At 33.2% G+C, this 22,124-nt stretch overlaps 3 protein-coding genes and 1 non-coding gene across 6 annotated transcripts; 1 reads left to right on the top strand and 3 right to left on the bottom strand.

The window, feature by feature from the left end:
- The first annotated feature begins 3,677 nt into the window (after positions 1-3,677).
- Positions 3,678-4,935, top strand: LOC18596034 (uncharacterized). Its single transcript, XM_007024270.3, has 2 exons — positions 3,678-4,220; positions 4,540-4,935. The coding sequence occupies exons 1-2, from the start codon at positions 3,901-3,903 to the stop codon at positions 4,832-4,834; spliced, it is 615 nt and encodes a 204-aa protein (XP_007024332.2). The 5' UTR covers positions 3,678-3,900; the 3' UTR covers positions 4,835-4,935.
- Positions 4,936-6,291: 1,356 nt separating this feature from the next.
- LOC18596032 (uncharacterized) lies at positions 6,292-9,838 on the bottom strand. 2 transcript variants are annotated; one of them, XM_007024266.3, is made up of 3 exons: positions 9,631-9,838; positions 7,354-9,497; positions 6,292-6,844 (listed from the first exon to the last, which is right to left on the bottom strand). In XM_007024266.3, the coding sequence occupies exons 1-3, from the start codon at positions 9,695-9,697 to the stop codon at positions 6,752-6,754; spliced, it is 2,304 nt and encodes a 767-aa protein (XP_007024328.3). In that variant the 5' UTR covers positions 9,698-9,838; the 3' UTR covers positions 6,292-6,751. The 2 variants fall into 2 exon arrangements, with proteins under 2 accessions (XP_007024328.3, XP_007024329.3); XM_007024267.3 differs by having other exon boundaries at positions 6,292-6,841.
- A 631-nt stretch (positions 9,839-10,469) lies between these two features.
- Positions 10,470-10,543, bottom strand: TRNAI-AAU (transfer RNA isoleucine (anticodon AAU)). Its single transcript has one exon. It is a non-coding gene; the product is annotated as a tRNA-Ile (tRNA).
- A 3,966-nt stretch (positions 10,544-14,509) lies between these two features.
- LOC18596031 (protein IQ-domain 26-like) lies at positions 14,510-18,061 on the bottom strand. Of its 2 annotated transcripts, none has more exons than XM_018122605.2 (4): positions 17,525-18,061; positions 16,363-16,855; positions 15,393-15,599; positions 14,510-15,292 (listed from the first exon to the last, which is right to left on the bottom strand). In XM_018122605.2, the coding sequence occupies exons 2-4, from the start codon at positions 16,789-16,791 to the stop codon at positions 14,708-14,710; spliced, it is 1,221 nt and encodes a 406-aa protein (XP_017978094.1). In that variant the 5' UTR covers positions 16,792-16,855; positions 17,525-18,061; the 3' UTR covers positions 14,510-14,707. The 2 variants fall into 2 exon arrangements, with proteins under 2 accessions (XP_017978094.1, XP_017978093.1); XM_018122604.2 differs by having other exon boundaries at positions 17,532-18,061.
- Positions 18,062-22,124: the final 4,063 nt, after the last annotated feature.

Genomic DNA, 22,124 nt, shown 5'->3' with positions numbered 1-22,124 from the left:
TAAATTAATAAATAATAGTAATAGGAAATTTTTAATTAATTCAAATCATTTTAAAATATTTAAAGTTTGTGCTTATGGATGACTCATCCCATGTCCAAATTAGACTCGGTCCATAAATGCATCAAACCTTAGAACAAGAACAGAAAGTTATACTTTTCTAACAAAAGAGAACTAGGTCAAATTTGTCGTCGTATCATGGAATTATAATATTTCAATTTTTGTTGAATATTGTTTTGCGAAATATTTTAATTTTGCTACTTTTTATCTAAAAGTCAAAGAAAAAAAAAGAAATTATAATGAAAAATTTAATAAGAAAATTCAATATTGAGTTTTATGTTGGCAAATTTCATTTTAAGATAAAAAATATATATCAAAAATGAAAATAAAATTTAAAACGTAAATAATGAAAAGAAAACGTAATACATGTATTGTTTTTTTTTTAGTTTTTTTTTTATTTTTTGAAAAAAAAAAAGAAAAGAAAAAAATCAAGCAAAGCCAAATTAAGTAATAACTACTAAGTGCTAGAAAAAAAATACATGATTTTTAGTGTAGGGTTTTAGCATTTGGTTTTGCATGTAGATATGTTATTTGACGGATAATATCCATTTGTCTACGTTGTATAACTCAAAAATATTCAAATAGTATGGATAATAATTCAGTATATGTCTAAATAAAAGTGGAAATGTCACTAGATCTAGCAATTTTGAATACGACACGAAAAAAAACACGGGTTAAATAAGTTTTGGATTTAGTTTTAACGTGTTTCATATCTAATCGTGTTTGACACGTTAAAACACAAAAATTTTAATGTCTTAACGTGTTAGAGATGACAAACACGTTTAAAACACATTTAAACACGTTTACTTAATCGTGTTATCGTGTCTAAACGTGTATACGTAACACATTTATTAATCTATTAAAAATTAATAGTTAAAACTTATTTTAATTTAGTAATTTTAAATAATTATTTTAATAAGTTTTTTTTTAATTTTATAAATAGTGTAATGTAATTATACATGCTCAACCCTAATTTTTAACTTTTGGTGATTATTTATTGTTATTATTATTTTTATTTTGTTATAATTATAAATTTTAAATTCAAATAATAAAATTATATTTAATTATAAATATTTTTATTTAATCTTGTTAAATGTGTTATTAATCGTGTTAAATGTGTTATTAATCGTGTCGTGTCATATATTAATATATTTAATTATGTTACACGTGTTTTAAACTTATAAGTATACGTATTTTAAATTTAAAATATGAATATTAAATATATCATATTCGTATTTTATATTTAATCGTATCTGATACGTTAATACAAATTATTAAATCTAAATGTCACGGAATCATCAACTTTGGATTTAGACCCAACAAACGATGTCCAACAACAACGCCTTGCCTTGTTGGACTTTGGTACCATTTCATAATTACGTGTTTCTTTCCATAAAATTCAACCTGTCTCTAATTACGTGGGAATGGATAAGAAGCTGAAATTGAAAGGTTTGGTGGTGGACATCAACATTCAACAACATGCCCCCCCAAGTTCCACCACACGATTTTTCTTTTCTTTTTGGGTATTATCATGTATAATTCATAGCCTTATGCTAATGGATCACCCTCTAACTTGTTCAATCAGCTGCTCATCACCTTCCTCGTAGCTACCTCCCTGCCTATCTTAGCTACTACCCCTTCTCTTTAAGTTTTCAACTTCAACTTACTGAAGAAGAAATGTATTCTTACCCTTTCAATTTATCATATTTTATTGGTCCTTAAGAATTGATAATAGACTAGGTTCCCCAACTAAATAGATTGACCATGCATGCAGCCTTAACAGCTTTACTTTGTTGTGTTTTTTCTCCATTACCATGCATTTACCAATAAAACCTTCCTAATTACCTTTCAAAATTTATCAAGAAAAAAAATGGGGGTTTGAGATATATTTTACATCTTCAGCTAAAATCATATATATAATAATGTCGAATATGATCTCACAAGTTAATAGCCAAAATTAAGAATGTGTGGTAAATACTAGTGTTGTTTTTCCTGCCAAGGGCCATGGAGTTTGAAATTAATTTATTTGAGTCAACATTTGATAAGAATGCTACACCGTATGACATTGAAAGATTAAATAAATAAAAAAATTATAGGAAACTAGTTACAACCATGCACGAAACATGCCATATTAAAAATGAAAAACTGTTGACGAGGAACACAATTGATTCTCTCCAGAAGAAAGGGTTGTTAGGATCTTCGTGCATCATGTGGTTCATAATTTGCTTATACAATTCAGTTTTGACCAATTAATCTCTATGTTCCCTGTTAGGGGACTTTGAAAATTCATATACACTTAATGTGTATCCAATTCTGTCCTTTTGAGATTGACATCAATCGATGGTGCTGTATTATGCCAATTATTCTCAATTAATATTATATACTTTAATTAATTAAATATATCGGTGTCTATATATAGGCAGAGGCCCACCTCCCAAAATTACAAAAATTTATATTTTTTTTTATTTTAAAATTTTATTTTTATTTTTTAAAAATTTTATAATTTCATTCTCTTAAATATTAAATTTTTTATTTTCACCCTTTCAAACTTAAAATCTTGACTCCGTCAAGGTTTATAGTAATGATATTCTATCTACTTTTTGTAAAAGTAGTAACCTCTCTGAAAACATAACATATGACAAAAGCCATAGAAACATTAAAATGAAGAAAAACTATCAATGGAAGGAATTTAAGTGTTTGCTAAATACTCCAATTGATTGGTTTATATATATTATTTAGTATTATTTCTGTTATGCCAAAATTTAGTTCATCCCGTAATTAAAAAGACATAAATCATGTGAGATTTATGTTAATATAATGGATAAGGGATAGCATCTAAATCAATCAAGAATAGAACAATTCCTCATCAATTTAGAAGAAATTGATATAAATAGATAAGGTAAAATTTGATAACCAGATAATTAATGTGTAAGAATTTAAAATAAATTTTTAAATAAAATAAAATAAAATAAAAATATCAAGCGGAGGACGAGAATTACTATTATTCAATTGTTGTATTACTTTAATTATTTAATTTTTTTTATGACAATTAAGGTAGGTGATCCATGTATAATTTTATGTTAATTTAGAATATATAAATCTCAACCCACAAAAATAATGCCTATTATAGGGCCGGCTAATTAATCTAGAAGAACAACAATATAATTGACTAGAGAAACTGCAATAATGTTAAAGAAAAAAAATGGTCTGTGGTCATCAGACGGTGAGTCAGTGAGGATTGGGCATTGAAAGGCAACAAGCTTATCCTCTTATTCCAGTACAAATTCTAGGTCAAGGCATTTAAACCAGAGGAGAAGATAATGTCGAATCTATGGATAAGGTAATCAAAAAAAAAAACACGATGGCAGCATTACTAATGACAAGGACCTATCTAAGCCAACTAGCAAGTGGATGCAATTTTCATTCACCCTACGCCAAGAAACAACATGTGTCTCTTCATCTCCATGGATGAGAATATTAATATAGTGGATCCAAACGTAGGCTAGGATACACGTGTCATATATATGATGGAGATCCCATGTTCCATGCACGGTTTTATTTCCTTAAAAATGACGGAAATTGTGTGCATTTGCTGTCATGGAGACAATATCCTGAAAAAGTAACCAACCTAATCCATGTATCCTTTAATGCATATCAGCATGTGAAGGTTTATTTCTTTGTATATATAAATCTAAATCTTCTTCAGGTTTCAAGTCCTCATGGTTGTATCAAGGACATGCGTTTTCGTGCTTTGTTTCTGAAACTTTCATTTACATTTAGTTGGGAAACTTGTTGTTAATTTTGCCTCCTTCTTTTGTTTCTGCACTTCTCCAAAGAATTTTGATGATGTCAAAAATGGCTCAAGCTGATCTAAAAGGAATGTTTCAAGCTCCGGGTTTTGTTGAGAAGAAGGATAAGCATGACGAGAAACATGGAGATCATTGCTGGATGAACGTGGAAGATGATGATGATGATGATGATGATGATGTTATTACTACAACTTCTGAATCATCCCTGGGAGAATATTCAAGAACTTCTCAGGGATCAACTTCTTGTTCATCAGACTTGGTAGATGATGCATCTTCATCAACTTCAAATTCTTCCACCATTTGTAATGGACCTTTATATGAAATGTCAGAGCTCATGGCCCAACTTCCCATCAAGTAAGTTTGTACTAACATGAAGGATTAATTAGTTTAAGCACTCATAAAGTTAACAGTCATGTTGTGAAGATAGATCTGACCTTCTTTCTTTCTTTCTTTCTTTTTCCTTTTTTAAGATATTTAGGCTTAATTAGTTATGACAAGTTGCAAACATCAAGTTACGCTCCTTGAAACCGTTTAGGAAGCTTTTCCCGCAGCCTGCCTTCTCTTTGATATATGTATATATATTTCTTCATTTTTCACATTGAATCAAAGATATATAAGTCTGAAAAAGTAGATCAATTCATGCTAAAATGTTTTCCATGTTTGTGTACTGCAGGAGAGGACTTTCCAAGTACTTTCAAGGCAAGTCCCAGTCATTTACATCCCTCTCAAGCGTAAAAAGCCTAGAAGACCTTGCAAAGAAAGAAACTCCTTACAGAAAGAAAATGAAGGCATGTAAAAGCTATGGGGGTGGCTTGGATACGCATAAATTTTACCCTCTTCCCAGGGCCACCATATCAAAGAAAGTCTCGAGAAATTCCCTGTCCTTATCTTTTCCAGGAAGAAGAAGCAGTTTTTTAAGCGGCAGGCCTCCTCCAATTCCTGTACAAAAGAACTTTTCATCTGTATAGGCCTTTATCAAGTTGCATGATTCATTGCAACACGGAATTTTTTTTTCCCCTCCTTGTAGATATTATAAAGAATTTGCGCACATGGTTTGCTCATTATCAAATCTATGGTCAAAACTTTATTATTTTTTTTAATGGAAAGTTAAAAGGCCAAATTTTAATTAATTTGTGGGTTCTAATATAAATCTCATTTTGATCCATTACTAATCCATGAACATGAAGGTTTTATGTACTTATGGTTAATTACTGAATTAATTATATATGTCTTCTTTACAAAATTAATCAGCCTCCTCCACTCCTTTTATTTAAACAGGTAATCATATCTACTATTTAATCCTGCAGGATGCTAATTAAAGAAGTTTACAGCACTATATATAGTGCAGATAAGGGTATAGTAGCTTAATTAATTATTGTAGGTTAATCTTTTGGGCTGAACCAAGAGTATAATATTCTTGTACTCATCTGTAAACCCTATCCATAATTGATCAATCTGTTGGCTCAATGCTTCATTAGCTTGGGTTTCAGTTATGGAATGTGTCAAAATAAGAAATTAAAAAAATAATTAAAGCCTATATAGTAGACATTAATTTCTGCACCTCAATTTACAGTTTGATTCCAGACTTCTTTTCTTGTATGAAATTTGGTGGTTTATTTACAAGATTTCTCTTTGATCCTTAGGTGTAATTGTAATGTGGTGGTGTCTTGATGCTGGTTTCAATGCGGACAACATGTGGTGGCGGGGTGACAGTGGCCACCCCTCAAATTTTAATTTTCCTTCTGTTTTTTTCATCTACTCTGGACATGAAATTTGCAATGCTGGAAAGTGGGAGGTCAGGCATTTATATATGTCATCAAGCAGAATTCCCCAACTTATATGAGCTTGAATCCTCGTGCATGTGCTCGTAGCATTTCTGCATAAAATTACCTCCAATTATTAGTTGGAAGGTAAACCCAGGGTCTTTAGAAGTTTAGCTGCCTAAATCAGCACCATATGTCATCTGCCTGGAAACCATGTTTTGAGTAGCATTCTGACTGGCTCCTTGTTGCCATCATGCTATCTAGGAGACTAGGACTTGTCCTTTTGCTAAGTGTCAACTGTCCTCGTTATGTGGCCAAGGCAATAACCCAACTGTGGCCACCTAAGCTCCAAAAGAAGGTCTCCACTCCACTTAAATACTTATTAGCAAACAAAAGTAGTTCTTTCTAATTATGGATTGAAAATGTCACCGTTCAACTCTTATAATTGCATCCTGCAATAATACTGCAAAATGTACACACTTAATAAGCATATATAGAAACCAAATTATAGGTTAGATTCATTACTTCTTCAGTGTCATGAACACCTGAAATGTTTTTTTTTTCCTTCAAATCATAGCTAAAGGAATATTCTTACATAGTCCCCCGATGATCTTGTCTTTTTTGAAGCATATTAAAGTCCCACACTCAATCTTGAAAAAAAATTAAGATTAGAATCTCCTTTTGCAATATCAAAAGAAGAAAAATCTTTATTTATAGCATTATCAATACAGCATGCCACCACTACACCACTCTTTTCAACATTATCTTCTTCAACTGGAATCCACTTCGAAGTCAGAACTACAACTTATCTTTAACACTACTGCTGCATTGACGCCCAAAGATAAATTATCACAAGAGTATAATATGTAAAACCGTACTATATGTTGATGAAATTAAGAAGGATAAGAAACATAAAGATGATAACGATGGCAAAGCGATTGTTAAAACAAAAAAGCAACCGATAATTAGTATTACAATGATCAGTTCCTAGAGATTAGAATACAACGGATCTACAGTGAGAAGGCACTAGAGATCACATCCAAATTCTACAATAGTTTCTTTGGAAAGGGCCTGCAACATGAAACAACAGAGATGCTGTTTGTGATATCAAGATCAAAAATATCATGGAGATGCAACTAAACGATTGCGGATTCTGGCTGATCGCCTCAGTGGAGTTGTGACCACGTTCCTCCCTTCTCCATCCGGTCCTGCCTGCTGCAACACAAACATAACAAAGTTCCAAAAAGCTTAAACGAAGGTGTTTTCATAAAATAGTCCCTCAATGCATGTTATGCACATATAATTGCTTCTAAAGGACAATACAAGATAGTATAAGCAATCAGCAACTGCGTCCTAAATGCTGCAACACAAACATAACAAAGTTCCAAAAAGCTTAAACGAAGGTGTTTTCATAAAATAGTCCCTAAATGCATGTTAAGCACATATAATTGCTTCTAAAGGACAATACAAGATAGTATAAGCAATCAGCAACTGCGGTCCTAAATGGCTAAATGAGTGTCTCGCAGTGGTAAGATAATCATGCACTTTGTAAACATGGAATTATCTGTCAGAGCCTAACTAAAATAAATCTGAAACCGAATCTAATATACGAATTAGACAAAAGGTGATTCTGGTTTCAAACTATGATCATCCATGATAAGGAAAACAGTCTCAGAGATAAGAATGCTAAATATAGTTGAATGAAAATAGAGGAAAAAGCTTACCATGTCATTGTTTGCGAACTCTTTCCTCAAAATTTTCTTCTTGACAGCCAATCTTTCAGATAAAATGGAATTCACGGTAGAGAAATCTGAGAAATCTTGTTGATCCTGAACCGGAGCTGAATAAGCCTTGCTCCCAAAACCCTTTTCCAGAAAATCAGAATAGTTGCTCACTTCATCTTTCATTGTGCTTTTTATTGCACGACTCTTAAGAGAGCTGCTAATTGATCCCACGTCAAATTCACCAAGCAACTCAACTGAAGGTGCTCGGCTTTGGCAAGATTCTTTAATATCTTTGTCCGTGGAGTTAATCGAAGGCATGGTACTCATAAAAGAGTCGAAATGCCTTTTATGCTCCTCTCTCTCAGCAGAAAGCACCGAACTTGGTTTCTCCTTCACAACAGGTTTGCTAGAATGCTTATCCACCAGAGAAGAATGCTTTGATGCAATTCCCTTTCTCCTAATATTAGATCCCAATACCAAAGATGCAACGATCGCAGCACATGTTAAAACCCCAAACATAACCTTGAGAAGTACTTCAGTTCCAATCTGCTGGCACCCCTTCAGTGGGTTGACTTCTTCAAAATTGAGACTCCAAAAAGCACTAGATTTGCCCGACCTCTCTAGCATAGTAACTTCGCTTTGTAAAATATTGCCTTGAACCATATCGTCATCTCTGGCTTCATTGTGAATTTCTTCACTTACCTCCTTTGCAGCCACCCTTTCTTTCTCAGAAGAGTCTGTTGTATGAGATGCAGGTTCCTGGTGATCAGTCCCTTCAGACAAGAAACCTTGTATGGATTGAATCTCCCCAGCAGTTTCTTGTCCCAGCAGTTTAATATCCCCAACCATCTTATCAGAAACTTCTCCTGTTTCCACCAATTCCTCTTCAATTACGTCTTCACTTTCTCCATTTTCTTTTACACTTTCAACCTTCTCTACATCTTCAATCTGTTCCCCAGTTTCTTCTGTCTCCTGCAACTCAATATTCTCAACAACCTGGTCAGAAACTTCTTTTGTTTCCGCCAATTCATCTTCAATTTTATTTTCACTTTCTCCATTTTTCTTCAAATATTCAACCTTCTCTACATCTTTAATCAATTTGTCCTGAACAAACTGGTCAGAAACATCTGCTCCTTTAACGAATTCTTCTTCACATGCATGTTCACTTTTCCCATCTTTCTTTACTTCTTCAACCATCTCTACATATTCAACATAATTTCCATCCTCTAGCTCCAAGCTAACTATTTCTCCCAAGTTAACATTTTCGACCATCTCTTTCTGAATCCCTTCATCTACAATAGCTTGGTTTAAGCCCAATAAACCCAATTGGTCTTGTTTTCCATCCAAGAACTTATGTCCAACCTCAACACTCTCAACAATTCCATACGAGTGATTATGGATCTTCTTATTACAAAGTGGAAGGCCCTCAAAAGCTTGTGAAGGGGTTGGAGAATTCATGGAAGAAATATATGATGTAGTTAGTAGTAATACAACCAACAAAAGCATATATTTCAACGCCCCTCTCAAACTCCATCCTAATTCTTCCTCTGACTCTTCATCACTTTCAATATCAAACTCTTCATCTTCTTGCTCTGAAAGACTCCCGTCACTAGAAACACTATCAGCTTTATCACCGGAATCTTTCTTGGAACCAAAAGAAGAAGTGCTGCTGACACTCAACTCATCATCTTCTTTGTCCTCCATTCTCAGGCGTAAAAAGATCTCATTTCGCCTAGTAGGATTATACCTTAGGAATTGAGGCCTTGGAGAAAGGTAATTGGTTAATGGATCATAAGGCCTTGGTGAAGGTGTCTCATCCCTGGAACTGTATGATAACGGTGTCTTCTGAGAGGAAGTTTCCTTGGAATTAGCTTTAGGATCAAGATTTGGGGAATTCTTCTGTGACGCTTTTGGAATGGTCTTAGGTGAGGCTTTTGAATCAAGATTTGGGGTTTTTGAAAGATAAGTACTAGAGAAATTTGATCCTGGGGATTCATTTCTTTCAGCTAAGATTTTCCTTCTTGGAAAAGTGGCCTTTGAAGCTGCAGAAACGGTAGGTGACATGAAATTCTTCACGGTTTCTTTCTTCGGGTTTTGCAGATTCAAACCCAATTCCTGATTGCTTCTATCATTCTCATCTGAACCTATTAAAAACCCCAACATAAAAATTAAAACAATAAACCAAATACGAAGTCAAAGATTCTAACTTCCTGAGCCTGAGGGTAAAGAAAAAAACAAGAAGCAGATAAAGAAGTAGAAAGAAAGGGGAAAGTTTACCTTTGGGAGATGCAGACGATTTGATGGGAGGAGTTGAAAATGAGACTTTTTTGTCAGACCCTTTCATTTGTGTAACCTTTTTCTTTTCTTTTTCTCTTTACGTTTTGATCGAAAACGTTTTTCTTCGAACTTTTTCTCTTTTGCTGTGACTCTGAAGAAAGAAGAAAACTGAAATCAGGTGACCGTTGGGAAGTAAATGTATTATTTTGTATTTAATTATGTATTTGAAAATTTGAAATCCCAGTGTCCATTTAACGGTTGAAAGAGCTGTCCGTTTCATAACTATTTAATAGAGGTCCACGTTTTAGCTTTCAAACAAAAATTAGTGTTCTGGATCCTGACCCATCTTAATTGCGCTTGATTTTCAGGGCCCATCATAATTGGGCTTAACAATGACTTTAATCATGGGATATTGTTAATAATTTCTTATTATTTCTTTAAAAGCTATCATATGGGCTGTTAACAAGTAAGTTGTGTAGCTCAAAATAAAAAAAAAAAAAGAAGAAGCAAAGTTGAAGAAAAGCATTGTTATGTTTGGTAATGGTGATATACGAGGACCTTAATTTAGTTCATATTCAATACCCCATTGAAAAAAAAAATCAAGCTTATTTTATTTCAAATAAAAAGAGAATGTAGCTTATTGTAAGACCAATCCAATAAATTTCAGATGTCATGCAAATTTTTTTTATGTAAACCTTGGAAGTGAAATATATAATGTAAGATGGTTATTATTGGTTTGGAAAGATTTGTCTGGAAAACACAAGGGAAGAGAAAAGAAGGATGTCAACAAATCCAGTAAGCTGAGACGAAGACCCTTTAGTCTGACAAAATCCAAAAACTGGCCCATGCAGGTCTCGAACCTGCGACCTTCGCGTTATTAGCACGACGCTCTAACCAACTGAGCTAATAGGCCTCAATGTTTGGTGTAATATGTTTGAAGCCTTTGCATTTTATATATTCCACCAATCTTTTTGAAGTTTTAATATGAGAAATTCTCTTAAAGAGAAAAGGCTTGTATGGGATGAGTGAAAATTTAAATAAAATTTTACATTTTTTTGGAAAACTCTTTTTTCGATAAGCATTTCCTCTCTCTCTCACACACACACACACACATATATATATATATATATGATGTAATGGGGTTTGTTGCCCAAAAATGAATGGGAAAAGTTCAATTTTGTATTAAATTTACACTAATTACAAGTAAAGCTTCCCTGATGTTTTGTTGTAGCCAATGTTCTATACGCATTTACAATCTTTGTATCATGTAAAACTTCACTTGAACCAAAAATCCAATTAAAGACTCTTCTCTTGTTTTAATGATATTATGAGATTAAATTGACTAATAAATTGAAAAAAATTCAAACCCAAAACCTTTGACAAAACAAAAGAAACTTAACATCTTAACAAAATGCCAAAGTAAGATGGTTATAATAACAACTAAGTTTCGAAATAGTGCTTGCCACATGATTAGAGGGAACCAACCATAAGCTGTAAACCATAATTTAGCCCATCAACTAATGTTATTGCCTTTAACACCCTAATGGAAATGCCCAAAACCACATTCCGAGACAGTCAATGAAGAACTTTTTTGTTTTTGTGTTAGATTTGTTTGAATTTTTAAATCCAAAGACCCAATAATCACATCGAAATGGTACCAAATGGATAGCTAGGAATTCGTACGAATTAAATGCCAAAAATAAAAATAAAATAGAGCAAACAGCTTTCAAATTTGGTGTTAAACTAATCACCCCCAAACCCTTTTTCAAAATCCAAAGCTTTCAAACTACGAAGCAGTGGGAAATTATCTTATATAATTAATTAGCATTAGTTAATCAGAAATTGTGCTAATCAATGCATTAAGAACTGGGTTTCAGAAATATTGAACATTCTTTATGTTTGATAAGAGACTAAGATGACGAAAGCAGTAGCCGCTTAACCAAACACATTCCAGCTACATGTTCTCGTACGAAGAGCTCCCAATAAAACAAGTCTGTAAAGACCTGAAATTTTTTCAGTGCTTGAATCAGACGAGACATACTTGTTAATTAAGCTTTAATCTTGTTAATTAATCTAGTCATTGGCAACGTCTTTTTCTTCCTTTCAAACATAAAAAGGGCGGTTTTTGTCATTTCCAGCTGTGTTCTTAATGATCAATTCAATTCAATTCAATTCGAACTTTTCTTAACAATTTTGGTTTCAGAATTAAGAGATATTTTATTCTTAATTTTTGAAATTTCTATTGTAATTTCTGTCTTTAAATTCAGAATATTAAACCCATTTCATATTTTTTTAATTTATCAACGAACAAGGTAATCGTTAGTTTTAAAATAAAGTAATACAAATGGTGTATATAGAAGACGGCCATCAACGTAAATTAAGGATCCGTGAGGCTATTAATTATGTTGCCGTTGTAGCCAAGAGAGGCGTGTTTCTTTTTCTTGCTGATGCCAAAACATTTGGGATACACAAGTGGCTCCATTTAAAAGCAAAACATTACCTTTTGTGACAACTTTGCTTTTAATTATGTTGTCTGTCTCTTGTAAGTTGTAACACCGTATAATAATAATAGCATGTAGGAAAAAAGATGTAACAATTTCTGGCAAGCTGTTCTGTCACTTGTTGGACGTTTCATTATATGTGTCAAATAGAAGAGTTGAGCTAACAATAAATGCACAAATTTAATACAATGTAGAGTCTAAGAGACGGTATCGCTTTCAATTATGGGATGCACAAAAGCCTATCTCTATATACCTATTTATTATATGCAATTTTTGAAAGGGAAATGATTAACAAAAACCTATCTCTATAGTAGTTTGAATAATTAATTCAAATAAAATGTATATAAAAAAACTTTATTCTTAAAGTTTATACTTTTTATTTGGGTCAAAATCGAAGCTTGATCCCATTCTATATCAGACTTAGTTTCTTTATCATAATTTCGGTAAATTTAATTCTGATATTTCTATCAAATGGTAGATTGAGAATAATAGTTAATGATTCACATATTTAACCGTTAATTCTGATACTTCGCATAATACATGTGAACTTTTTTGCTAATTAGTTGCATATTTTGGACGTTCTAAAACATCAAACTTTTTTTCTTTCAATAAATTACATATTTTGAATTAATTTTTATTTATAAATTATTATAATTATGATCAATCAAGAGAAGTCAAAATAGTTAGTGATCAACAAATTTAGTCGAATATTTACACTTTCAACAATTAATGAAAATTATCAAAATTAAATTCATTGAAATTATGATATAGAAACAAAACCTTTAATTCTTCAAATTTTAAACCATTTAACACAATGGTTTCAGAAGTACAATGGAGCCATTTGATTTCAAGTTTCATGACGAAGTATATTAATGGGAAGAGCTGAAGGGGAGTGTAAAGAACAGAGAACGTACCCTGTGGGATCATAATTATCATTGAGGACAGAAACTGAAGACCTCATCCAGTTATCCTTGCGCTACACGACGATATGTCCCAACTCAACAGATTACTACTTTTAATTTTACGTATGGCAGGACGCAGGAGGGAAGACAATGATGTAGTCCAGAGACAAATTCAACCTACTGGAGTTGCCCTCTCTAGCCTTTTTACTAGGAGGAGCAGGAGCATGTGAAGCAAAATCATAGGATGATGCAAGCCTCCCAGTTCCAACCCACGAATTTTAAAGACAAAGAAAGGTATGAAATTCTCTCCACAAGTTCCAACTCCCAACCACATCAAACAAACACACCATCAAAATCCAACTCTAATCAGAAAATTTTTTGATCCGCGGTCAGTGCTCGTGAAAGAAACATGATTACTGACCAATGGGTACTCATTCTTTGATTAAACATGGTGTTTTGAATTTAATAGGCCATATATTTGATATTATATTGCACTTGCGTTGTTGAACAAGAGAAAGATTATCATGGAGCTAAAGCATGAGAATAAACATGAAAAGTTATAGTAAACCTGTAGAATATTTCAGCTGGTGCAGGGCAGGGCGCAGGTTGTATGTTAGTATATATATTAGTACTATATATGATAGGGCTTGCCATAAGAGATTGATATTTGAGACTGAATATCAATATGGGACCAATTTGAAATTCTCGAGTTTCATGTTCCAACTAGTTCAAGGTGTAATAACTTTAATTGGAGCGATGCTATTTTATCTTGACTTTCCACCATCAAACTATTCACATATATGATAAAATTTTAATAAATAACAATTTCATTAAGTAGTTGTTTTTTGTGAGTTTACTTAAATATTTTCTATCATTATAAGTCATACGTCATAATATATTAATAGTCTCATGGATTCAACGAAAAGGTATTAATCTCACATTATAAAAGAAGTCATGAGTCTTATATTAAAAAAAATATCATAAATCTCACATGATTAATATATTAAAATAAAATTAAATCTTTAAAATTTATATTATTTTCAACTTATGAAATGCTTTTCTTAAGATAATAAACCCAACAAGTTAAAACGGTTAATACCTAACACATTGGTTGAAAGCTAATAGTAGGATTCAAAGCCAACGCAAACACGCAGGCAGGCAAGGCTTGCCCTACCTTATCTTTCTTTCAACTCATTGAGCAGAGCTTTAAAAATTGTCCTGCTCATAATGACAGCAGTGCAGTTCATCGCCTACCTAAACCGGGCTCCCGTAAGTCCAACTGTGAATGCCAAATTTAGAACCATCGAGGAAGCTTTAAATCTTTTCTTAAGTAATACTATAATTCAAAATATTAATAGTGTTATCAATTCTGGCTTTATTTCAGCTACTTTTTGACCTTTCATTTTCTCCATTCCATCTAAACATGGTTCCCCAGATTTTGGCAGTTTACAAAGAAATTTCCAACTGTCATCTAGATTCTAGAATAAGGCATGATTGAATAAAAACTCTTTGAAAGAATTTACACAAGCGCTCTGTTCTATCCTATGGCTTGTTCATAACAAAGTGGAAAACACTAGAGAAGTTGTATTGGTTCAACTTCTACAGTTCTCTATCCAAATCCTCCTAATTTTCTTAGCAAACAAATTAAGAGGACATATGAAACTTGAACACTACTCAAAAATCTAAAGCTTCTTCAACTTGGTAACATGACTTGTTCATTCTAACTCCACTCATGCTGTTCCTTGCAGCCATTATTTCATTGAGCGAAAGCCTCTTCTTTACTCCTGGCTCTGGCCTTTGCTTTGGGGCACTGTGAGATCTTAACTTGGCCTTGAAGGATTGTGTGTTTGCCATATAGTTAGGGAAGTTGGAATAAGGCCTAAAATACCCGTCTCCACACACGCTTTTAGCCGGTGTAGTAGGAGCATTGGACATTGCAGTATTAGCAAAACGAGGAGTGCTATGAGCAGTAGAGAACCTACATTCATCCCCAGTGAAGCACCATTCAAAATCATGAAGATTTTGGCAATTGGGTACCGATGCTCGAGCTGGAACTGGACATGGAAGAGGTGATGAGATTATCTGGTAAGGCAAGTCATCCCCACAATCTGATAACGCAGTATTGTGCCGGCGGGACCTTGACCTGGTCTTGAATGTATCAATTTCAACTATTTTGGGGCTTTCGTCGTAAGCACTGATTTCAATTGATGCAGATAGTCTTTTGCTGTGAATTGCGCTTCTTGGATCATCAAATCTTTCCTGAAAATGAGAGATAAAAACATCAATGAAATCAGCTGATTAATTAGGAAAGTTGCATAATATACTGTAGATTAGAGAATGTGCTGGCAACGGGACTTACAATGGATTTCCGGGGCCTGTTTTCAGGATAATACCTATTCTCCTTGTTGAAGGAGCGACGTAATCGCTGAGATCGAACTGCTGCTTGTGCTCTAATAAGAGCTTGCATGCTACGCAGAGTTGCGGTAGCCCTCTTTCTTACAAGATAGCCTCTAACAAGAGCCTGTAACCTAACCAGTCCTTTCAGAGCTCTAAGTGCTTTCCTGGCCTGAAAGTATAACCAAATTAGTTTCAACAAAGGCTTCAAGAGGGAAAACGATTGCAGCTCTTTCTTTTTCATTTTCTTTTTTTTATTTATTTAGATTTTTGGAAAAGTCAAATAATTGGCCAAAGGGCCCCCAAAAGTCAGCAACTTTAATGTGGCGCTTGCAGAACCAAAAACAGGCAAAAACCAAAATTCAACGCCTGGCTTAGACAAACGATACCCAGTTCTTCAACAAAAAAACAAAGCTTTTAAAATTCAAAAATTCAAATCCATGGAAAAAGAAAAGATTTTTGGGCCATAGTCAAAAAGAGAGTTGGAAAACATAGGTAGCACAAGTACCGTTACATTGAGCAAAGAAAACACACCTACTGTTTCATTAGCTTTGAGTCTTAATACTGTCTTCAGCTTTTGAGCAGCAGATTACATTGAGCAAAGAAAACACACCTACTGTTTCATTAGCTTTGAGTCTTAATTCTGTCTTCAGCTTTTGAGCAGCAGACATAAAAGTAATCCAATACACCAAGCTTGGGTAGTGTTAAGAAAAGAACTATAGGTACAAATTAATGCTGATTGATTCCCATGTCCCAACAGGAAAACAAAAATGTACTGTTTCCATTACCGTTTGAATCTACCTTCCCAAAACTTTTTAGAGCAGACAGACAAACAAGTAAGAAACAAGAAAGACAACTCCATAATACGGACCGAAAAGTAGATAAATCAATAACCAAAAGAAATGGATAAAACCAATGTCAAAATATCCACTTACCAAATAGCCTCTGAAGACCGTTTGAATTTTCACAGCTGCCCACCTCTCCCTCCCTCCACCAAACAATGTACCTCTTCCATTGCTGGTCAGCCTCACCACTGCCACCGCCGCCTGTGCGGCTGCCACGGCTGCATCAGCTGCGGCTGCTGTAGCAGCAGCCACTGCAATTGCATGCTTCTTCTGCTCCTTCTCACTCTCCGCAATGTAGGATCTGAGCCAAGCAGCATCGTTCGCCGGAATACTCCTTGTAATACTCAATGGAATCTGAGAAATTGCATTAGCATCCTTCCCCGACTTGGCAAAACTCCATCTTTTCTTTTCTTTCTTGTCACATAAAACTGAATTTGAATGCCCTATCTGGTCTCTGTCTTTGTCTTTCTCTTTTTTCATGCCCAACAGCCCCTTCAGCCACCTTGTAGCCCTCCCCATCTCTTGAGGATCGAAACCAAGGAAGGGAAAAGTAGTTGTAGTAGTAGTAACAACAAAAGTAATCCTAAATAGAGAAACAAAACAAGCGGAGTTTGTTAGAAAAAGGACCGCAAAAGAAGCTTCGTTTTACTCCTTTCTCTCTCGCACTTTCCCTGGAATTTGAAGTAACAAAACAAGAGAGAATAACAAGTAGCTAGCCAGGAAATCTTTATAGAGAGAAACACAAATGTCAAAGCACTGAATCGAAGACCCCTTCCAACCCCAATGGTTTTTAGCAATAAAAAGTATAGCAGTAACAAAGCTTTCAAAAAGAGAAAGTGGAATCCGAGAAAAACTAGAGAGAGAAACAAAGTGGGGATTGAGTTTATTGAGAGAACAAAAAAAAAGGGTGTCTGCAAGATCTCTAGAATCTTTACAGGTTGCAAGTAGAGAAGTGATGAGAACAGAGTGGAGGAAAAACATTAACTAAAAAAAGGGCATCAAAATATATGGATAAAGCTTGGATTTTCTTTGGTGTGTTCTTTTGAAAAGAAAATCTGACACAACCTCGTGAAGAACTGCATTACAAGACAAACAACGATGTCACAGAAAGATACAGATAACATGATTATGTTATTACGAAAACTATATGTTTCAAATAAAACTCAGTATGCCAAAACAAAGAATTACAGACAAATCATAAAAAGGTAAAAAGCTGTAGTAATAATAATCACACAGAGAAGAAGAAACTCACCCCTCACCTTCTCAAAATTCAAAAGAAGCGCCGGTTTCTGTCTCTCTCTCAAGTCTCAAACTTTTTCCAAGGCTTTCTCTCTCCCACTTTGTGGAGCTATGTGTACCAATCGTGTACAAAATGAAAGCTACACCCCGTGAAAACAAATACTAACAATATTTTATAGCAATCTTATACCCTTTATTTTATGAAACCGAAGGAAGAAAATCTGATTGCCATTTTTGCACAAAACCACACAAAGGGTACAACTTTTCTTGCCACTGATCAGGATCAGGGCAATAAAGCAAAAGGGTTGGTTTTTGCAGCTACTACTACTCTTTTGTCTATAAAGAGTCCAAAAAGAAAAAAGGGAAATGAAGGCTGAAACTTCTTCTCTTTTTGCTTGTTTAGGTTGAGAAGAAAGATATTTCAGTTTCCGTATCTTCTTTTCTGTAATGATTTGTGGCTCAGTATCTCTCTGCCATCGATTCTGCAGAAGATCTCTCTTTTCTCTCAGTTTGAAAAGGGTGTTTTAGCAAATGAGGGTGTAGTGGTGCAGATTTTGAATCTGTTTTTGGTAAATTATGGCAGTGAGGCCAATAAATAAGAAAGAGAGAGAGAGAGAGAGAGGAGGATATCTCTTTAGTTATAAACAATTACTTGAATGTTATTATTTTATTTAATTTTCCATGATTCTTTGGGATACAAATGAATACTTCACCAATTATGTAGGAGGATAAAAATGGTATCCTTTTATTAGCTAGGTATTCACACTTGACAGTGGTGAATTAAAATCAAAAATAAGTTTTTTTAAACTGTTGGATTTTTAAATTTTGAATGGAGATCTAAATCTGAGCTTCTGCTGCCAATTTAATTGAAAATTACAGGGGTGAATATCATTTTCAAAGCGACTTGGCCTGGATGTTTTGACTAGTATGTTGAGCAACTCTCTGGGATGATGTTGATAGAAGGAAAGTCTCTAAGTACCATAATAATAATAATAATAGCATTAATTCTTGCAGTCTGGACCCATTTTCAATTTTCATGGACTCAAAGTAGGAATCTGAAGAAGAAAAGAAAAACATTGTTGATATTTTTTGAACTAGTCATGAGTATCTGAACCAAGGTCATGCGTTCATGATCAAGTTTTAGCAGACATATAGATTCATGGAAATGATTTGGAAAATGGGCCTCCCAAGCATTCTTTCATATAAGCCTATTCTCTTGATTTGTGCACATGTGATCTGAATTCAAACACTATTTGCTTTCATAAAATGGTATAATTACCCAAATTTTATTTTTTCGCAGGTAAGGTTCCTTGTAATAAATTTAAAAAAAAATAAAAAGGAGAGGATGGAGGTAATCTTTTTTTTTTTTGGGTACATTTTCTCCAGGTAATCTGACCACTGCAAATGCCAAAAGTTTAAGGACACCATGCTATTACTTTTTATGAAGCTTATGATAAGAAGTTTTTTAATTTGGACCACCATTGCACTTTAGTATTAAATTATATTAACCCTCTTTAAGCAGCATTGATGTCCCCCATAGTGAAGCAACTTTTGTTTATCTTCTCTAGAACTACTATATAGTGCTTTAAGAAGCAGTAATTTGCTTCATTTTTATATATAGCAAAATTTGAATAGTTTTTAATTGTTGGGGTCATTTTAATAGTACTTGCCTTTGGCAACTTAATATTCAATGAAAATCTTTTGAAACATTCTTGTTTAGTAATATTATTAATTCAATAAAATGGGGGAGGTCATAGTACACTTACAGAGTAAAAAAGAAAACAGAAATTCCAGTCCTCTTGACTAGACATGGATGGATATTCTTCTTCTTGCAATCATTTAAGTTGCTGTCACAAATTACATAGTTAGAGGGTTTTGGTCAGAGGAGTGGATCATGGATGTATACAAATAACTAGTTTGGAATCTTTTCTTCCTTTTGCTTCCCCCATACCTCTGTTTCTCGGAAGCCATTAAAATCAAACCCTATTCCCTGTACCTATTATGCAAGCCTTGAATCTCTTTACCAACATTTTAAGGCAATGGCATGGACCATTTGCATTGATTTGGGCAACAAACTTTTGGGGCTGCTTTTGCTTGTGTTATTGTTCAAGTGTGCATCATCAAAACTAAGCAGGCATCAAAATGGTCCCCATCTCCTATTATTTACAAATCTGTCTCACCTAAATTAACCGAAGAAAAAGAGACTGGTCTAGGCTTATTCCTGGCAGCAGGTAGGAGAGAGGAGTCATAAGAAGGATCTGAACAGGATGGACAGCCCAGTCCGGCCCCTTGCTTGTTTCAATACAATGAGCTTAGCCCCCGGCTCCGGTTTGGTTGGAAGAGTCAAAAGGGCCTTACTTTATGGTTCCATTATTGTTGGTTTTTTGCATTTTAAAATAATGTGATTCTTCATTCTTTAATTGCCCAGAGGCATTCCAAATTAAGTAGTGTTAGTACTTTTTACTATGCGCACACGTTTCACATGTTAATTGATTTAGAATCGTACTAAATGGGTCCGAAATTGAAGTGAAAAAGAAAAAGAATAATAATAATAATAATAATAATAATAAATTTAATATAAAAATTTTATACCTCTTCTTCAGAAATGCTAGGCAAAATGCAATCACAACGCCTGGCCCCTGAGGGACATTCACCTCACCTGCTGAGTTTGCCTTTCTTGCCTAGCATGAATATAATACGCGTGAGTGCATTCAGGTAAACCCAAAAACCAAACCGGTCCAGTTAATTTGGGCCACGTTGGGTATTGCCAGGGAGCCCATTCTCATCCCAAGTCTCAATGTTCTCAGGTCGGGTTGGCTCTCCGTCACTCTTTTTTCATTTGGATTTAAAGCATATTGGCATCCCATCCACTCATCTAAATGGGTTGGACTCTCAACCATTGTACCTTTTAAAGTTGCTTGCCAGTATTTATGCATTATCACTGTTATATAAGTTGATAATGTAGCTTTATATTCAAATTTTTACATGTTAACTGTTAAGATAATTATACAAGTTATCTAGTTAGAGTTATTATACAATACTATTATCTAGTTAGACTATAATATTTATTTATAATTATATTAGTCAGTTATTTTTAGATTATAAATATAATTAACTTTATATATATATGACTAGCATCATTATAATATAATTCTAACTACATATTATAGTCTAGCTAAGTAATAGTATCATATAATAGCTCTAACTAGATAATTTGTATAATTATTTTATTAGTAACAATTTAATTTTGTGCTTATTGTGTAGTCTTTTTAATAAGTAAATTATATTAGTATTAAAGATTTTTGATATAATACTTTAATTGGATTGGATTTGTTTCATTTCTCTGTATCACTCAAATCTCGATAGAAGACTAAATAATATTAAATGTTTTTTTTGTTAAGACAACTCTAAATTTAAGTTTAGTTCAATCAATTTTATCATGTTTTTGTTAATAAAAATATATAATAATTGTCCATTTCCTATTAGCATAATATATGGAAAGCTCAAAACTTACTCATTTTTAAGGACAAGAAGATAGAACCAAGCGAGGTCTTGACTATATGATGGCAATATAGGGAGGCCAATTGTTCTGCCCATTATACGCAACATATATATGTTGAGTTGTGGACACCTTGGAGTAGACCACATGGTCTAAAGTTGAACTTAGATGCTGCTTAATTTATAAGGGATGGTCAAAGCCAGCCCTTGGGTGAAGCCAGCCAAGCAAGGGCTTTAGGCCCTCAATTTGGGAAGGATTTATAATTTTATAATAATTATAATATAATTAATTATATTAAAATATATATATAAGTAAAAAATAATTAATAAAATTATTTGTTCTTTCACTTTTCTAATTATATGCCTAATAAATCTCAATTTTCTATCACTTTCTTATTTCTAAAATGCTATTAATTCTCAACTATATTTTTTTATTTTCAATCAACTAACAGTCATATGTATTTAATCATCTCAAAAAGTTATTTTTTTCTCACTTATTTCTCTTATTTTCAATCAACTCATTTAATGATTTTCAACAACTATTTTTTTCCTATATATAAAACTAATTATTTTTTTGGTTTTTAATATAGTAGTAAAAAGTTGAAGTCATTAGATGATAATGGTTTGAAAGAATATTGTCTTAATCTGGAATGTTCCTTAAAATATAATAACTATTCTGATATTAATGGTTTAAATTTATTTTCAGAATTAAAAATTTAAAAGAAATTATATAGGAAGAAAACAATCCAATTGATATACTTAATCATATAAGAAAACTCGATTCTTTTCTAAATGCATATATTACTTTTAAAATAATGTTAACAATTCCAGTAAGTGTTGCTTAAAAAGAAAGAAGTTTTTCAAACTAAAATTAATAAAATCTTATTTAAAATCAATAATGTCTCAAGAAAGATTAAATTGATTGACTATATTATCAATTGAAAAAAAAAATATTAGAAGAACTTGATTATAAAAGTTTAATTAAAAATTTTGCATCTCAAAAAGCTAGAAGAATAAAATTTTAATAATTTTTTTTAATTTTAAAAAAATATCATTTGAATATTTCGTTTTAGGCCTTTGAACTTATTGAGCCTCCTCTGGGCATGGTGAAGTCA

The sequence above is a fragment of the Theobroma cacao genome, chromosome 6 (genome assembly GCF_053813885.1).
Source record: "Theobroma cacao isolate CCN51 chromosome 6, ASM5381388v1, whole genome shotgun sequence".
Lineage (NCBI taxonomy): Eukaryota > Viridiplantae > Streptophyta > Magnoliopsida > Malvales > Malvaceae > Theobroma > Theobroma cacao.
The sequence above is the reverse complement of the archived record's forward strand: the minus strand, read 5'-3'. Positions and strand labels throughout refer to the sequence as shown.